Source organism: Castor canadensis, chromosome 12, assembly GCF_047511655.1.
Source record: "Castor canadensis chromosome 12, mCasCan1.hap1v2, whole genome shotgun sequence".
In the NCBI taxonomy this organism is placed as follows: domain Eukaryota; kingdom Metazoa; phylum Chordata; class Mammalia; order Rodentia; family Castoridae; genus Castor; species Castor canadensis.
The window spans coordinates 76,370,377-76,389,459 of NC_133397.1; the positions used below are offsets into that span (position 1 = coordinate 76,370,377).

The 19,083-nt window shown below is 38.8% G+C and overlaps 1 protein-coding gene across 1 annotated transcript in view; it reads left to right on the forward strand.

The window, feature by feature from the left end:
• The window catches only part of Rmnd5a (required for meiotic nuclear division 5 homolog A), a 58,430-nt gene that overhangs the window by 15,304 nt on the left and 24,043 nt on the right, over positions 1 to 19,083 (forward strand). The window contains exons 2-3 of the mRNA XM_074050146.1: positions 6,584 to 6,726; positions 18,772 to 18,906. Of these exons, the coding sequence (XP_073906247.1) occupies positions 6,584 to 6,726; positions 18,772 to 18,906 (278 nt within the window). The remainder of the gene's footprint in view (positions 1 to 6,583; positions 6,727 to 18,771; positions 18,907 to 19,083) is intronic.

Here is a 19,083-nt window from a genome sequence, read left to right on the forward strand (position 1 = left end):
GGTTCGAGGCAAATAGTTTCCAAGGCTCCATCTTCAAAATAACCAGAACAAAATGGACTGGAGGTATGGCTCAAGCGGTAGAGTGCCTGTTTTGCAAGTGTGAAGCCCTGAGTTCAAAATCCTAGCCCCACCGTTTAAAAAAAAAAAAAGAAAACTTAAAAAAGAGTGTTGTGTGCCCAGTATGTATCAGTTACCATGCTAAATGTTGAGAATTAGACAATCATGTTTCCTATACTCAATTCTATTTATAGTTAAGAGTAAAACTCTGATCAGGAAGCAGGGTGCTATCCACCAAACATTTTTTTCTAGATGGTTTCTGTGCACCTAGTAGACGCAAATCCTAAAATGTCCAAGCTGGGGAGCTCAAGGGTGAATCTTAGCTAGGCTTTACAAAAAGCAGTTTAGGAGTTAACTTAATTATGTTTAATTTAGTTGTGATGTGATTGTAATGGTTTTGGAGGAGATTGTGACTATTATAATTTCTGAGAGTATCATACTTAAAAGTATGTCTGTAAAATAAAAGGCGCTGTTTTACTATACTGAAAGGAAATTTCTTTTCCCCCCTCTGCCACTGGGGTCCATACTCAGAGCCTCAGGCTTACTAGGCAGATACACTACTGCTTGAGCTACTCCACCAGCCCTTTTTTTGTGATGGGTTTTTTCCAGATAGGGTCTCCCAAACTATTTGCCTAGAGGGTGGCTTCAAACCACGATCCTACTGATCTCTGCCTCCTGAGTAGCTAGGATTACAGGTATGAGCCACTGTCACCTGGCAAAGGAAATTATTCTTAACTTAGACAAACCACATACTAATTCTCTATTCTTATTTAATCAAGTCATAATAAAAATGACCTTATAATGTGCTTGTGCCCATTATTGCACTTGTATATAGGGTTTGGGTCCAGGGAGTTTATCACATTGAAAGACACAGCGGACACAGGACTTAATCCTGTGTGATGAGAGACCACTATAGTGGCCGTCCTGGATCTCCTTTAGTTGTGGTGCTGGTGGTTGTCTTGGTAGTTCTCCTGCTTTATGTCTAGGAAGTGAATCTAATTAGATTTCTCCTGTAGAAAGGCTCTCTTAGAAGCAGTCATGTTTTCGTTTGGAGGGATCAGAACTCTCCCATTAGGAGTTTGGTTGAGTCTCAATCACGTTGGTCATTTTAGTGATTTTCAAACCCATTTTTACCTTTGGCTGCTTTCCACTGAGTCCATTTGAAAAGGCGTTACTGGACTCCTTTTCTCCCAACAGGGCTTTCCCAGGGTTCTCTTTCAGATTATTCCATTATACTTTTCTTGAGCCTCCAGATGCAGTCATAGGTTGCTTAACAATAGGACCTGTTCTGAGAAATGTGCCATTAGTGTACCTACACAAGCCTAGATGGTATAGCTTCCTACACGCCTGAGCTGTATGGTATATGCCATCACATAATGTAATCTGCTTTTACTGAACCGTCGTGATCCAGTTCACGACTGTCCATTGTAGAAATTACTGTTCCTTAGAGAATACTGAGATCTCTGTGTTAATTGACCTTATATGGTAGTGTCTGTCACTTACAAAATCTAAAGCCAAGAGAAGAGGAATTTATAAATAGTAAAGAAAGGAAAGGAAGTAATAGCATCCGACTCCAGATATCTGAGTTGTTACTACTTGAAAATAGGGTTTCAAGGTTGGTATATGGCATTTGGTCAGGAAATTCCAGATGATCCCTTTCCTCCAGCTGGCTTTTGCTTTTTGTTCTTTAACCTTTGACTAGTTGTAGAAATAAATGTGTCTGGATTTCTTTAAGGTTTTTTAAAAATTGAGACATAATTTACTTACTCTGCAATTCACCTTTTTAAAATGTACATTTCAGTGGTTTTTAACTGTATCCAGAGTTGTGCACCCATAACCATTACCTAATTCCAGAACATTTTTATCACCCAAAAAAAAGAAACCCTATACTCATTAACGATCATTCACTCCATTCTACCTTCCCTCCAGCCCCTGCCAACCACCAGTCCACTCTTTGCTATATAGATTTGCCTAGTTTGGACATTTCATATACTATGTGACATTTCACACAATATGTGGCTTTTTGTTTCTGCTTATTTGCTGTTAATGTAATATTTTCAAGATTCATCCGTGTTGCAGTGTGTTTTAGTACTTCATTTCTTTTTATAACTAAGTATATAAGTATATGTATCGTATGTAAATACTATACTTTGTTTACCCACTCATCAATCAGACAACTGGGTGGTTTCAACTTTTTGGCTCTTAGGAGTAATGCTACAAACTTTGTACAGGTTTTCATTTATCTTGTCTGTGTACCTCAGAGTGGAATTCCTGGGTCGCATGGTAACTCTTGACTTTCTGATTGTTTTGCTTTTAGTTTTTCCACATTGTTGGTGACACTTACTGCCTTCTTTTCAGTGTAGCCATCATTGTGGGTGTGAAGTAATGGGTTTTTTTTTTTATAGTTTGATTTGCATTTCCCTAATATTTAATGATATTAAGCATCTTTCTTTTTGTTTCTAAGTTATTTTTCAATTAAGGTCTCTTGTTTTTTGCCTGGGACTGTGATCCTCCTAACTTTGTCTCTGGAGTAGCCGAGACTATAGGAGCATGCCACCCTGCTTAGCTTGTTTTGGAGACATTGACTATTTTTTTTGGCCTGGGCTGTCCTCCATTCACTATCCTCCCAGTCTCTCTCCTGAGTAGCTGGTGTTACAGTGTGAGCCACTGCACCTGTCCAATAAGAGTTCTTAGTACATTCTGAATATATTAAGAATATGATTTGCAAATATTTTTTCCCATTTTGTGAGAGTAGTGTTTTTAATTTTGATGAAGTGCAGCTTTATTATCTCTTTTCTGTGCTTGCTTGTGTTTTTGGTGTCATTTAAGAAGCCATTGACTAAACCAGGATCAAGAATGCACCTGGTTTCATAAAAGTAGCTGATAACTTTCAGCTTTTAATTTAGGTCTTTATTCCATTTTGACTTAATTTTGATATTTGATGTGCTTCTTTCCATTGTGACTCTCTTGTTCTGGCACCGTTTGTTGAATATGGCTTTTATCTGTTATTTCCCCTTGCTTTATTTACCATCAGTCCAAATTCTCATCTTGTGACTTGCATGTTTGCAGGCATTATCCACGTGAAATTGTGGAGTATACAGTTTGTAGTTAGAACTTTGTCTCCCCTTGAGGGCTTATGTTTAGTTGAGGCTGATGATGGCACAGATACATGAATTGTTAAATGGTATTTAATTAAGAGCTGGAGGAGTGGTGGAGAGAAGAGAAGCTACCAGGAATTCAGAACAGGGGGGTGACTGTGTGGACAGAGAGGTTCATAGAAAAGGTGAGGTGAGGCCATTAGGTTTAGCACAGACCAGAAGGGGTTAGTTCTTGTTTCTTTGTTTGTTTGTTTTGTGGTATTGGGTTTGAACTCAAGTTCCAAAGAGTGTGTGGAATACCTTTACGAAAGAACTTAAACTTTTCCTGAAGTACCACCTCTTCCCTTAGCCTACATTATGTTGATAGAAGTTGGAAGAATCTGATTTAAACTTTGTGCAATTGTATTTAGAGACCAGGACATTTTCTGTTTTGGCCACCCCATGTTGAATTGAACACTACCTTCTGTTTACTTGCTTTTTTTATTTCTCTCAGTGGTTGTCTTTGACTCAGACTTACTATATTCCCTCTTCATAGTCCCTACAGTCTTCTAGGATTTCTTTTCTTGAAACTTCAGAGAAACTGTTCTTGTCATGGTCACTGGTGACTTTATGTTTAAAATCCAGTGGCCGGTTCTCAGTCTGCGTCTTACTTGACTTAGCAGTGTATTTAACTTGGTTAGTCCCTCCACCTTGGCACTTTTCTTCACCTGGATTTCCAAACCCCATACTTTCTTGATTCTCCTCCCCACCAGGTAGTGCTCTAGGAGTCATTCGTCAATCTCCTTTCCAATCCCACGTCATCTCAGCCTTTTACCACTTCTCTGCATCAGTGCTTACCGTCTTGGTGATCACTTAGTCTCACAGCTTTAACAATTGTCTCTATGCCAGTGACTCATAAATTTGTGTCCATAGCCCTGACATTGCTCTTGAGCTCCATGTTCGTATATTCAGCTGACTCCTACATATGCATTGGCGTACCTTCAATGTCTCAAGTTTAACAAGTCCCAAACTGAGCTTTTTAATCTCTTCTAGCTCCTCAGACCTGCTAAGCCTTTAGTCTTTTACCTCTTTTTTTTTTTCCTTGTGGTACTGGAGATTGAACCCTGGGCTTTGCATATAGTAGGCAGGCACTTTACCACTGAATTAAATATCCAGCCCTTTGGTTTTTGTTGGACCTGACCTTGAACTTGTGATCCTCTTGCTTATCTCCTGAGTAGCTGGGGTTACAGGCATGTACCGCTATACCCGGCTTCTTTTTTACCTTAATTGGAAACAGCTCCATCTTTATGGTTGACTCAGGCTAAAAATCTTGGAGACAGTGTGAATCCTCTTCCTCATAGCTAGTCAGGAAATCCTAGGCCATTTCCATCAGCTTTCATCTGGATTGTTGCCACTGCCTCTTGACTTGTCTCCCTGCTTGTGTTCTTGCACTTCTGTCATCAGACCTCTGTCAATTTAGGTACTTCGTGTGCTCAAAACCTTGCAGTAGCAAAGGTAAAAATAAAAGCCAGAGTCTTTACAATGCCAAAAAGAGCCCCCTAAGTAGGACCCTGTTGTCTCTTGGACCTCTTTTCATGCTATTTTCCTTTGCCAGAAATCTACATTAGAAACACTGGCCTATTCTTCAAATAGTCTAGGTATATTTCAGCAATAGAATTTTTGTTTTGAGATGGGGGTCTCATTTTCTGGACCAGGCTGGCCTGTGATCCTCCTGTGTCAGCTTCCTGAGTTCTGGGATTGTAGGCATTCACCATGCCCAGCGGCAGAAGGGCTTTGGTCTCCTCATCTTGTAATTCTTTTACTTCTTTGAAGTCTACGCTCACATGTCATTTACTCAGGGAAGCCTACCCATGTCTATTTTCCCTGTGCCTTGCAGTGATTGGACCCACACCCCCAACTCTTACCCTGCTTCCCTTCCCTCCAGTAGCATGTAATATTTAACATTCAACATAATTTGTTCATTTGTTGTGTTGTTTGTATGTCTCACAAAAAGGTAAGTTCTAGGGCAGGGACTTTTGATTATTCTGTTTCACTGCTATACCTGTCACATGTTTGTTAAATGGATAGACAACTCCTGGGCTGAGTATTCTTGGGCTTGTTCTTGTTCACATTCTTAGACCCCCACCTATTGAATCAGAAACTTTGGGAAAGGGGCCCGGCTACTTTAACTAGGCCTCCAGGCAGTATAATACTGGGAAGGATATCAGAAACCAGGCCTGTTTGCTTAATGGTGAGAATATGTAGATATAGATAATTGAAAAATAGCTTAATTGGATCTGTCCTCTCTTTCTCCCCCTTCTCTTCATCCCTTTTTCCTGCTAGAAAACAGTTTGGAGGGAGGTAGTGCATAAAAAGAAGATAAAATTGTAATAGCCATCATGGCTTTATCAAGTGTCAGGGATCCTAAGACCACTCTTAGGTCCAGTGATTCACAGAAAGACCTTTACCACCAGCATTTATTAGCCCTTGTGGTTAAGATTTGCTATATAGCAGATGAGTAGAATGGAAAATCAGCAAAGGAAAAAGTCCTGTAGGGCAAAGTCCAGAGGAAGCCAGGAGAAAGCTTCCAGGTGTCCTTTCCTAGTGGAGTCACACAGGACATGTTAATTCTTCCTGGAACAAGTTGTGACAAATATGAAGTGTTGTAAATGAAGGAAGCTTATTAGAAGCTCAGGCTCTTCTTTCCTCCTCCCTCTCCACTACTGTACTGGGGTTTGAACTCAGGGCCTTGCTTTTGCTAGGCAAGCTCTTACCACTTGAGCCCCTGGGTCTTTATTAGGGCTGGTTATTCACGCACCCTCTACCTAGCATGCTTCAAACTTCCAGATTTCTAGGAGAGCAGATACTCACCCTAAACCACATTGTACACGGTGAGCCATTCTTACCAGTTAGGGAATGGTGGAAACACTCCTGAACTCCAAGAATTCCAGATGCCCATCAGCTATGCCAATGAGACTTTAAGGATAGCGGTCCTGGGCCGACCATCTTAACTTTTTTTGCACATCAAGTATCCAAGGAAGTTTGTTTTTTCTTCTGCTTCTTTATGTTGGATATAAAGTGAATAGACTAAAACATCTCTCTTTAGGAAATCTAGAACAAGAATGACTTAAAACACTGTAAGTTAAAAAAATGAGCTCGTGCTTAAGTATAAGCATGTTTTCTAAAAAAGAACAATGTCGTGGTGGTATGTGGTCTGTGATGTTTCTGTTATTAGGAAAGTGGTTTATTTCATAGGAAATTTATTTCCAAAAATAAAGTAAGATATCTTTCCTAATATTCACTTGAAAGTAACCTCTACGAATGTGACCATTGGTTTCAAAGCAGTACTGATTCTTCTTTACTTTCTCTCATCTTTCATATTTCAAAGGGTCTGCTTACCATCTTTGGGTTTGCTTTGGTGAGTAACCAACCTTTCTTTCTTTTTATAGGTCAAGATGCTGAATTATCAGGGACACTTTCACTTGTTTTGACCCAGTGCTGTAAAAGAATAAAGGACACTGTTCAAAAATTGGCCTCAGACCACAAAGACATCCATAGCAGTGTGTCGCGGGTTGGAAAAGCCATTGATAAGGTATGGTATTGAAGGAAGGGTCCTGCGGTTTTTAGCATTCTCCTTCTGTCAGGTCTTTGATGCACTTAGTTTTCCCAAATCATTTTCTGCTATTCCTTTCATCTTTGTGAGTTTCTTTTCCTTTTCTTTTTTTTTTTTTTTCTGGTAATGTTTGCAGGTCTGGTTTTTACTATGTAATTCTTACTAAAGTTCCCTGTTGCTATTATTTAAGAAACAAAAGCAAAACTTAAAAAACCCTCTTATTATAGCTTTGTTGCTTATCCATTTGCTTGTATGACTAAAGCCCTGATGATAAAGTTTCCTGAGAAATTTTAACCTAGTATGTGGGAGTTTGTTTACAGGAGTAAGTTTTGCTGCTTCCTGAGTAGTTCCCTGGCTGTGGTTGTCTCTGTTATGGAATGATTGGAATAACACCCTTGTATCTGCCTCTCCTACCTCATCTTAGTCCTGTGGGCACACTAGTTGCTTTCCTTCACCATTGCATTGTGTGACTGAGAGTTGGTTGCTAGCCAGCCAGGCCAATTACTTTTGTTTGGTGATTTTTTTTTTTTTCTTGTGACATTTGTGAATAAGCATTCTTTGGCTTAGTGGTTGACTCAGCTTTCAGCAGCCAGTTTTACTCATGGAGTTCATAGTCTTAATGGGGCCTTAGAGGAGTAGCCCAAGGTTACTGTCTGATGTCCCTGAGTACTTCACTGACTTGGGAGATTGTGACTGGTCATATACATTTTTTTTCCACACATTGTAAACTTATGGGAGGTTAGGAAGAATTTTGGTGGAGAGTTCTTTATAGCAAAGACATCTGAACACTCCTAGATGTTGCTTAGTCTGTATGCACAATAGTGAGAGCTGTAAGAAAGATACTAGAAGCGCCTTGAATTTAGAGAGTGGGTCCATCTAACTCATGGACATACCCCACCTGTTTGGACTTGACGCTGTAGAGAAATAGCATTGAAGGCTAGGCTCGAGGCTGCCTGAATCAGAGCTGCCTCTCAGAAGATGTTGTTCTCTGTTAGGTGTGATGTGACAGGATGGTTTATTTCCCTACAGAAGTTCTAGTGGCTTTTCAGAGAGCTCTCACCACTGCCACAGTGGTATGAGGGTTTTGACTCAGCAGGACAGGTCAGAGAGTGGTGTTGGCAGCAGCAGGGTTCAGCCACCTTATTGGATCAGTGGTGGCAATCACTAGCAAAGGCTGGGAAGGCACTGAGTATTCTCTTGACACACCTTTGAGGTTGTAAAGCCTGTTTGGTAACTGTAAGGGAGCAAATACAGCCTCAGAAGTAGGTTTGGCATCAGACCTATTTGGGGCTGTGGCATTGGAAATTTAAAATGATTGTTGGTGTATATTAGCGTAAGGATTGTGGGAATAATGGTGGGTCCCTTGAGAGATGTTCTTAAGTCACTTGTGGGTGGAGATCCTCAGTTTCTCTGGGGTAGTTTCTCTGGTGATGTTTTAGATGCTTCAGATTTTGGTGGTTGACAATGGCTAAGGCATCCTTATGATTCTGATGGCTCAAAGCACAGAGGGAACCCCAGGTGGTTCTTGGGGACATTTGCTTGACCCCCCAGGCTGGCTGTCTGTAATTATGGCACAGGGTCATCTGGACAGCAGAACCAGAAGGTGCCATGGCAGTGAGAAGAGTTAATGCTTCCAAGGCAGCCAAGCAGAATGTGTTTGGGAAGAGATCCCAGACTGTTGGAGTGAGTGGGGATGCTCTCAGCCATCATACCTTAGCATATGACCTGGCACCAGGATCAGAAACAATTGGACAAGCAGTTCACCAGTTGTGCTTTTTGCCACTGGTAGGCTAACCATATTTTCCTGTTTCCTAGTTTGTTCGCATTGTCCTGGCATAATTATCAGAATCCTTTTTTGCTTTTGTCTTCTTCGCTACTGGAATCTCGTTGAGCATGTCTTTGTCCAGATCCAGCAGGTCTCTACATATTCTTAAGGGTTGTCAGACATTTTGACACATCTTTGAGGCAAAGTATTTAGATATATTTGGTGCCAACAATAGAAGTATCTCTTAGTGAATGGATATTTAGAGAATATATTTTAGTGAATAATCTACATTCTGACTTTTGGGAGAGCAGTATGTTTGAGATAAATCTCCCTAATTATATATTTTAATTTTCTCTTAACCCTTTTAAGAACTTTTTATTAGGTACTTGGAAGTTATAAGGGCTTTTCCCAAGTATTTTCTTTCAAAAATTGTTTTATATTCCTGTGAAAGTAGTTAGGTTTTAGGTGACCTGGATTCTTCTCATCCATTATATGAGACTGCACTATTTAGTTGATACTGATAAGTGTTTGTTGGATTATAGCCCAGAGTCACAGAGGAGAGCCTGGATCTTTCAGTATTTCTTTGACATCTTTCACTATGCTTTCTCCCTATATTCTTGGTGTCTGCTTGCCTCAAGTAAGGAGGGAGCCGCTTTCCTACTGGAAGTATCTAGGCATTGTGAACAGATAATAAGTCCATTGACTTATTAAGACCTTCATTTTTAATTTGAGTCTGGGAAATTTGTGCAAGCTCTGGGCAGCTTGTCGTAAAGTCTGTGTGCATCATAAATTGGTGGTGAGCAAACAGGATAAGGATGAAGCTATTGTGGCCCAAGACTTAAAGGTATCACAACAAACAAACCTGAGTAATAAGCTGGAATGCTGTCCAGCAGCCTCTGGCCATTTATGGACACATGCTCCTACCTTTACAAGATGACAGTCAGAGAAGCCAGTGACTCTTGTGAGCAGTCTGATTTTTGATGTTTGTTTTTTAAAAACATATTAATAGTAACAAAACTAAAGTAAAAATTATGCTGTTAAGCCCTGCCTATGAAAGAAGTGATGAATCTACAGATTCAAAGAGGAGGGACTTAGACGAGCATAGGGAAAAAAAGAAAATTACATCCTTTCTGAAAAGCAAAGAATTAAAAAGGACCAATTGAGCAGTCCTCATCCATTAGGTTTGCAGGTATGTGTGTATAAACAAAATCTAGGACATTCCAATTTATAAGTCATCTTCATATTTACTATTAATTTCTCAGAATACTTTTTTGAGGGAGTGGTTTTTTTTAGTCCTCATTCTTCAAGCAAGGCCATTGCAGTTTAAGGAGCTTGAGATCCCATACATAGTAAATGGTTTAACAGAGGTTAAAATCTTACTCCAAAAGCCCTAGTTATTATAGTGTTCATTTCAATTTGCTTGGAATATTTTATTTGGTGAGCAGGTGATTTTGACTGTGAAACTTTAGTAAATTTTTGACATGCTTAATGGTAATATTTTTCTCTTAAGGTTTTATGACTTCTTATGTATAAAAGTTCTCTAGTTAGTCTCTGAAAATGTAAACAGAAAAGAAAGTTGTGGTGTTAGCTAAGACACTTTCTAGCTTTTAGTTATTACAGGCATAAAAAGTTGTTGAAGATTTCTGCTTTAATGCGTTGACTTTTCAGATGCCCATTGCATGATCATTATTTTATTCTAATTTATTGTTTTTTTGACACAATCTCATAGCTCAGGCTGGCCTGGAACTTGGCTTTGTAACCCAGGGTGGCCTTAAACTTGAAGTACTTTTATGTCTGCCTCCCAAGTGCTGGGATTATAGGGGTGAACTACCACACCTGGCTTGATCATTATTTTAAATAAAAAGTATCAGCCCTTGGGTTTTGTGACAAGTACATTGTTGGGTTTTTGTTTTTAACTTTTGGTATTTTATTTTTGTAAATCTAGAGTTCCGTCCTGTTTAGGATTTTATTTGGTGTTCTACTTAGTCTTTCACTTTTTAATTTTTTTAAAGGTCACTTCCTAAGTGTAAAAAAAAAGTCAATAAAAATGATCACTGCTTTAGACCTCAGGTGTAAATGTATATATTAAAAATAAATAGTACTAACAGTTTAAAGTGCCTAAAGTTTACTATGGTATAGTTAAAAGCTAAAAACATAGTGCATGTCCTTTATAGGATTGCAGATAACTTGGTCATGTGACAGTACCTTTTGTGCACAAAAAATAACTGGAAAAATTCTGAGTTAATATAAGGTAAGTTTTCATGAGGCTGTAAAGGAAAGGTGATTGTGCTGTTAGTTAATCTAAGGTTTGTGGAGTTGGTGTCTTACATGACTTGGAAGAGAGCAATAAAGTGTGATTTTTTTGTGAGCCTGAAGAAGGGGATAAAACAGTACTAACCACCCTTGGTTCATGTAAGGACTGACTTGATTAGGGTGCCTCCTTTGCCTGGGAATAGGGAAAAATCAGATTGGGGAAAGGCAAATAATGGAAGGTCTAGGGAATGTGCATTTGACCCCACAGGAAACTAGAGAAAAGGGGAGTAAGTGATGAAAGCAGTTGAAAATTAGCCCCTCACAGAGGATGAAAATAAAGAGTAGATAGGGATAGGAAGAGAATTTACTCCGGATTCTGAACTAAGTGGTTTACATGCATTTAGATACCCTGTGATGCTTGGTGCATTATTCCCATTTTACTTATGAGGAAACTAAGTCTCGGAGACATTAAAAAATGTCCCCAGACCTGTGGCCTGGAGTGGTGTATAAGTGTGGGAAATGTTGTCACCTAACAGTCTATTCTTAAACCCTGGGCCTCACTAGAAATTCAGTGAGGCCATGGCAGGGCTGGCAATGTTGAAGGATGGAAATAATGGTTTAAAAGTTTGACTACATTGCCTAAACTGATCATCTGCCACTAGATGGAGCACCTACATCGAAGAAGCAAAACATTGACTGTTAAGGAATGAATGGAGTATAAAATGTTAAATATCAAATATCTGTCTGGAACTTCCTTTTATGTAGATAGGACTGTGTAAGAGGAGAAAAGGTAATGGGGAAATAAGAAGCTTGTGTTTAGCCTTAAATAGTAGATGAACTAGAGTAGGTAAAGTTAGATATATGCCAGCTTTAAAATTCTGTTATTATATAATGAATAAATAATTATGTGGCAGAGGAATGTTAGTGTTAAAGGATAGAAGGTGCTCGGCTTGGTGGTACACACGTGTAATTCCAGCACTTGGGAGGCTGAGACAAGAGAGTTGTGAATTCCAGGCCATCCTAGGCTATATAGTGAGACTTTGTCTCAAAAATAAAAAAGAAATTAAAAAGACTTGGTAATTCACTCTGGCCAAAAAGAAAAACAAGTAAGTTGAGTTCTGAAACATAGACATAATTTGATATATACTTTGGGAAGGATTTTTAGAATTAGTAAAAAGTAATGTACAGTTGACAAAGTTACAAAAAAGAAAATAGTGGTAAAAGTCAGGGATTTGTTCCCTAAGAATAAAATATGACATAGCAAACTGCCCTCCTCCCCCATACCCTGATCCAAGAAAATGTAGTAGACCATGTCTAAACTTACACAAGGTATTTAAGAGAGTATCATCTGTTCAGGATGGGACATACTGCTTTTAAATTACATGGTTTGAATAGGAACTGCCATCATTCCTGTTCCCTGCCCTGTTGGGTCATGGTACATGTTCTGAGGATGAGCCTGACCCAACTAGGTGTTGCCATGGGTTTGTGCTGCAGTGTGGGGACCCCCAGGGCCTTTCTCATTGGAACCCTTAAGGAGAGGCTGGAATATGTGAGCCTGGAAGCAGTTAGTAATCCTGGAAAGAATCTGGTCTGAGGTAGAAAACGAAGCTTACATGCCAAGAGAAGAGGAGGGAGCATCACTGAGGCCTAGTTACCTTGCTGCCCATCTTTCTTTATATCCAACTTGCGTGGGCCAAAAGGACCTCTGTTTGTATAAACCAAGTGTCCTGACTCATACCAACAGTTTGTGACTCTTTACTTGTATTGTACATCAGTGCCTGTGTGAAACAGTATTGGTTCTGCTCTTTTTTGATCTGAAGGTCCTTTTGCAGAGAGAGAGATGAGTAGAGTTCTGGTCTCTCTGCCATCTGTCATATCACATCATTGACTTTAGGCTAAGCCTAGATTTTTCTTACCACTACTGTTCCAAACTGAATTAAACTACATTATTTAGTTGATAATTTATTGAATTATAGTGCAGGCCACAAAGGAAAGCCTGGAGCTTTGCAGTTGGGTGTCACATTAGGTTGCAGGGTCAGAGCATCTCTTTGGACCTTGAGGACCCCACTTTTGCCTGATCGTGAGATGAAATACCATGCTTAATTATCTAGCATCCAAGTCAGGTTAGGCCGAGAGGAACAAAAGACCTATCCGGTAAGCTGTGCACACTAATTTAGTCTGTTGTTACAGTTAAGTGATTGTAAATTAAGGAATTTATTATTACTGCTTCTATCAATATACTTGTGTATTTATTTCCATTTCCATTTCCTAATGAAAATTCTTTTAAAATATAGCATCAGAAGATTTAGTAGCAAATCCTTCTGGCTTTCGGATTCAACTACTATTAATTATTTACTGTTGAATGGATACTGGTAGAGAGCTTCACATATATTATTTAACTTCTTTATCAACACTTTGTAAGGATGGGAATATTACCTCTGGAGATAGTTGGGAAAACAGATTTAGATTAATTTGCCTGAGTACACAGAGCTAGAGAATAAATGGAAGAGCTGGGATTAAAACTCAGATTTTAAGACTTCAAGGAACTGTTCTCAGCTGAAGAAATAATCCACCTGCTGTATGAATTTCTTCCCTGTGTCTCTAGAATGGTAAGAGATATGTATCATCTTTGAGAAGATTGGAAAAAAAATGACTCAAATTTCTCTGGTGTTCAGATAAGGAGGCAGTGGGTGCAGTGGATTGACCACAGCAGAAAGACAGGGCAAATGATAGGGACAGGATGTGTGTGTGACACACAGTGAGGTTATGGAGCAGTTTAGGACCTTAAAGTAGCTTAGCAGAGTGGTTTGGCACACTGGTTTGTGTATAAAGTAAGAACTTATCAGTGTGAATGTCCTTGTTCTTAAATTTGAAAACCAAAGTAGAAGTGGTAGTGTTGTGCAGAGGAGAATACGGAATGTCTAAAAAGGTAGTGTTGACATCTACAGATGCAGCTATACAATGCTGATTATGCCACACTACTAAGTTTACTTCCCAGCCCAGAGTTGCCTGTGACTAAGTATGGGTTATTTCATTACAGGCCATATGCCTCATCATCAGCTTTACTTGGTATTGCCAAATTTTTCCCTAAGGAGTTTCTACCAATTTACAGTCTTCCCAAACACATATGGCAGTTTCTGTTTCCTCATTTCTCATCCACACATGATGTTATCAGACATTAAAATCCTTTAAAACCAACCAGATGAATGTGAAATAGTATCTAACTGTACTAATTCTGCCTTTTTTTGATCATTTTTGAGGCTGAGCATTTTCTCATGTTTGGCCCTCTTGTGAATTTCATGCTCTTTTGTATATTTTGTGATAGAAGATGTTTGCTTTCCAAGTCTTCTGAATAGTAATCTCTAGTAGGTTGTATGTGAACTAGCTACCTGTCTTCTTTCAATCTGAAGGGAAATCTAAAAATCTTAAGTCTGCTTACTCTGTGAAGTATTCTTTATAGTCTGCCTCTCATTCTAAACCAGATTAACTGGATGCCGAGAAGGAAAACTAATTCCTGGTAGGTGAAACAGTAACATGTTGGGCTCATAACACCAAACTTTCTTCAAAGTACATGGGAAACTTTGAAAAAAATACATTAACTCTATTAAGAGAGTTGGCACTTACGAGTTAAAAGAAATACTGAATTTTACTGTATATTGTTACCATTGACTGCTCAAAATTATAATTTTAAGAAGTGTATGTGAAAAAAAAATTTTTTTTTTTTTTAAGCCTGAGGGTTGACCTCAGGACTTTGAGCTTGCAAAGTAGGCTCTCTACCACTTGAGCCACACCTCAAGTCCATTTTGCTCTGGTTATTTTGGAGATGGGGGTCTCAAACTATTTGCCTGGGCTGGCCTTGAACCTCAGCCGTCCCGTATCAGCCTCCCAAGTAGCTAGGGTTACAGGCGTAAGCCACCTGCAGCCAGCTTGGATTGGTATTTGATGGTAACATTGAGAGCCAGTCCTTAAAAGTCTGATTTGTAAGCATGTTTGTGATATGGCCACGGAGGTAGTAGGGTGCTCTGTTTACATCTCACAGTTGCATAATGTTTTATTTACCCCTCCTCTGCCTCAGCTCCAGATTTAGTGTGTCCTAGTTATCTCCTTCCAAATCATACATCCTCTTCAGGTGGACACACCCTTGAATTTGTGCTTTTTCTCTTCTGGGTCTTATTTGAATCCAAAATACTGTTTCATGTTTCTTTTTGGTTTAAAAATATGAAAGGAAAAAGTATAGTAAAGCAGAAGATGCTAGTAATAGGTATTTCTCTTCATTTGATACCTCTTGGCTGGTTTGTAAAACTGCTAATTTCCTTGGTAGCCATGTAAATAAGTTTGGTCACCTAGCAACAGAAGCTTGGACTGATGTCAGCTCTGGTGCAACAGTAAGAACCTGCAGGTATAACAAAGGGAGTTTCACATTGTATTCGTTCCCTCAACCTCTTTTTATCTTAGCTTTCAGAAAATATAATCAATATAATCAGAATATAAACAATAAAAGGTTTTCCTATCTCAGTGGTTTAGATGGGGAAATCAGAGTGGTAGAAGGGAGATCGTAAAAATGTTTTACTTGTTCACGCTTAATTTTCTAAGGTTTGCGAATAAGTTATAGAGCTTGAATGTTGTTAGTGATATTCCTACTATGAGGGGTATTTAATTTTTCTTGACATAAAGGTGTATGGAAAGTATTCTTGTAAAACTTTACAGCCTACCCAGAAGATACTGTTTAAATATTAGTCTTAAAGTTTTCTAGGTGATCAATATTTACTTTTGGTATGTAGATTAAGGGAATTCTTTTGTTTGATTCTATCTGGTGGTAGAATTAAAATTCTGTATTGCCAAGTAAAATTGTCTTTGGAAGTGTATCTTTCAGAGTTGTTTTATTTCTTTCCTGGGGAACAGGTACCTGACAAATTTGTTGAGTGTTGATGGGATTTAGGAAAAAGCATTAAATGAATTAGTAGAAACCTGAAGGTTGTGATTGAAATGAGTGACATTAACAAATTAGTGAGGGACTGTTTTAATTAGTCTCAGTGATTCTTGCTTGTAGCTTGCACTTGGAGAGTTTAGAGACAAGATTCTGGAGTTTGTAATAAGTTGTATCATCTTCAGCTAACCATCCTTTTATTCATTGGAATGGCCCCTTGGGGAGTAAAATACAAGAGAGCAATAACCCATCTTCCTCTGGGCCTCCACTTGAGTCCAGAAGAGGAGCAAAATAATACTACTCCAGTGTTCTAGTTGTAGTAGAGAGCATGAAGACATTCTAACTTGCTCATTATACAGTGAGTGCTGTACAATGAACTCTCAGCAGGCAGAAGCTGATAAACACAAGTGGAACTGGAACATTATGCAAGCAAGCATGGTTCTTTGGTGTTCAGTTATGTGATTGTTTAGCATTTAGGTACTTTGTGATATTTCCACTGTTTAAGGGAAGTACTAGGTCAAGAAAGATGTCTAAAATAAGAAAATAAAAATTAGGACTGGCACTAATTCTAGGGTTTTTTTTGTTTATCTGAGTGATTCTTTTTTTTCTTTTATCAGTACTGGGATTTGAACTCAGGGCCTACACCGTGAGCCACTCCACCAGCCCTTTTTTGTGATCGGTTTTTTGGAGATAGGGTCTCTCGAACTATTTGCCTGGGCTGGCTTTGAACCACGATCCTCCTGATCTCTGCCTCCTGAGTAGCTAGGATTGTAGGCATGAGCCATGTACATTCATCTGATTCCAAATTTTGATGTATTTATTTAGGTTACTGGCTGGACACCTAAAAACAGGGTAGAAGGGGAAGAAAAATGTACTTAATTTTGGAGAGGAACACTCCTGGTGATTGTAAATGGTATGTTGTCTGTAGGTGCTATTGCAGGTTCATTGCTACCTGTTCTTGTATGTCCCATAAAACAGTTCCTTATTGGTTAGACTATGTTTAAGCAGTAGTTGGCCAGGATTATAATTTCAGTTACATCTAAATGATCTTGTCTAATCCAGTTTATGTGCTTTCAAAAAATTAAGTGCTAGAGGTTTATTAGGGCATAATTCCTGTGAAAGGTAGAGAGGAGGCAGAAGCAAATTGGACAAAGCTATCAGACCATGCTGTAAATTTGCTTGCTCTTCCTTCACTCTTGATGCTTCAGGTTTCTTTCTGTTTGTTGTTGTTTGTTTGTTTTTGTCTGAAGAACTAATTTAGGAATTGTCCTAAAGCAAGTCCTCTAGCTACAAAATCTGTTGTTGTTACTGTTTTCCATCTGAGAATGTGTCTTATTTCATCTTTTTTCTTGGTGGTACTGGGGTTTGAACTCAGAGCCTCATGCCTGCTAGGCAGGTGCTCTACTACTTGAGCCATGCCTCCAGCTCCTTTTTGCTTTTATAGATATTTTTCAGGTAGGGTCTTGTTGTTTTGGGGGCGGAGAGCACCCTTGAACTTAGATTCTCCTACTGATATCTCCTACATAGCTAGGATTACTGACGTGTACCACCACTCTCAGTTTGTTGGTTGAGATAGGTGCTTGCTAACTTTTTGCGTGGGCTGGCCTCAAACTTCAATATCTGCCTGTTGAGTAGCTGTGATTATAGGCATGATCCATTTCACCCATCCTTATTTCATCTTTATTCCTGAAATGTAGTTTTACTGGGTATAGGATTCTGGGAATACTGTTCTTTTGGTACTTGGAAAATGTTCTTCTTTTTGGACTCCATAGTTTCTGGTGACAAACTGGTTATTGGAATCATAGCTTCTCTGTAAGCATCATGCCACTTTCTGGGCTGCATGAAAGATTTTTGTTTTGTTTAGCAATTTGATTGTAAAGTGTTGATTGAGCAGGATTTCCTGGAGTTTATCCCTTTTGGAGTTTGGTGAACTTCTTGAGTCTTCTTGGGTTTATGTTTTTGGCAAATCTGGGAAATAATTTTGAAATATTTTTTCTATACCACAGTCTCCTCTCCTTTGCTTCTCTGATGACAGAAAATCTTTTTTCTGTTATTCAGATTGGGTAATTTCCATTTATCTTTGCTGGTTTATTGCACTGCTGCTTTCGTTCTGCTTTTGAGTGCATCTAGTGAGTTTTTATGTTGGTCACTGTGTCTTCTGTATCTTTGCTAAGTCTTTCTGTAATAACAACTCTGAAGTTTGATGATTCCAGCATCTATGTCATTTTGTCATTGGTGTCTTGTTGATCTTCCTTGTATATGAGTTGAATTTTCTTTCTTTCTTTTTTTTTTAATTGTTCTGGGTGGGGTTACATTGTGGAATTTGCCACAGTTCTTATAATGTATCAAATATATCATACTTGAATTCACCACCATTCTTCTTCATCCTCCCCTCTTCTGAGATTTTCTTGATTCTTTGTACAACAAATAATTTTTCACTATACTCTGGACATGTTGAATATTATGCTATAGTACTCTGGGTCTTGTCAGTAAGCAGGCAGGTGGCCACAAGTACTGACCAGGCTTCTCTCACCAGTGTGCTATTTAGTGTCAGATCCATGCATGCATCATTCATGGGTAAGCCTGGGAGGAGTAAACTCTTTTCTTCAAAACCCGGCCACCTCCTGTGCCCCCTAGCCTTAGTACTGCAGTTGTTGGGATGTGCCATGGATTATTTAGTAATCCTACATTGATTGGGCATATGTGTTCTGCAGACATTGCTGTGTTGAGTGTGCTTTTACAAGTACACTCTACATTACTGCATACCTTGGAAAATACTGCTATATTATAATGACAAGAATCAGTTTACTTGATTTCAGTTTCATAGACTCACTATTAAATCTGTATGTTGCCCAAAATACTCTAAAAATGTACCTGCTTATTCTTCCAGCAATAATCCATGAAAATGACAAGTTTTAGAAAGAAGCAATAGAGAAATTCCTTCCTTTGATAGTCTGTAGATAAACTGGAATTGGGTACTTACTGAAGATATCTGAGTAAAATGTAGACAGTTCTTTCCATTAAGATGAGCTGTAAAACAATTAGCTACTCATGATTCTTTTTTTTTTGTTTTCCCCAGAATTTTGATTCTGACATTAGCAGTGTGGGAATAGATGGCTGCTGGCAGGCAGACAGCCAAAGGCTTCTCAATGAGGTGATGGTGGAGCACTTCTTTCGACAAGGAATGCTGGATGTAGCTGAGGAGCTCTGCCAGGTAACAGTGCATCAACTGGGAGAGTATGTCAAAGAAACATGGGAACGTTTTGGAGTTTACATTATTTGAACATTGGGGCTTTGAGTTTTCTGCTAACTATAGATAGATTTCTAATATTTCAGTTATCAGGGATGACATCATTTTACTAGAAACATTTTTTAAATTGATAACAATTAT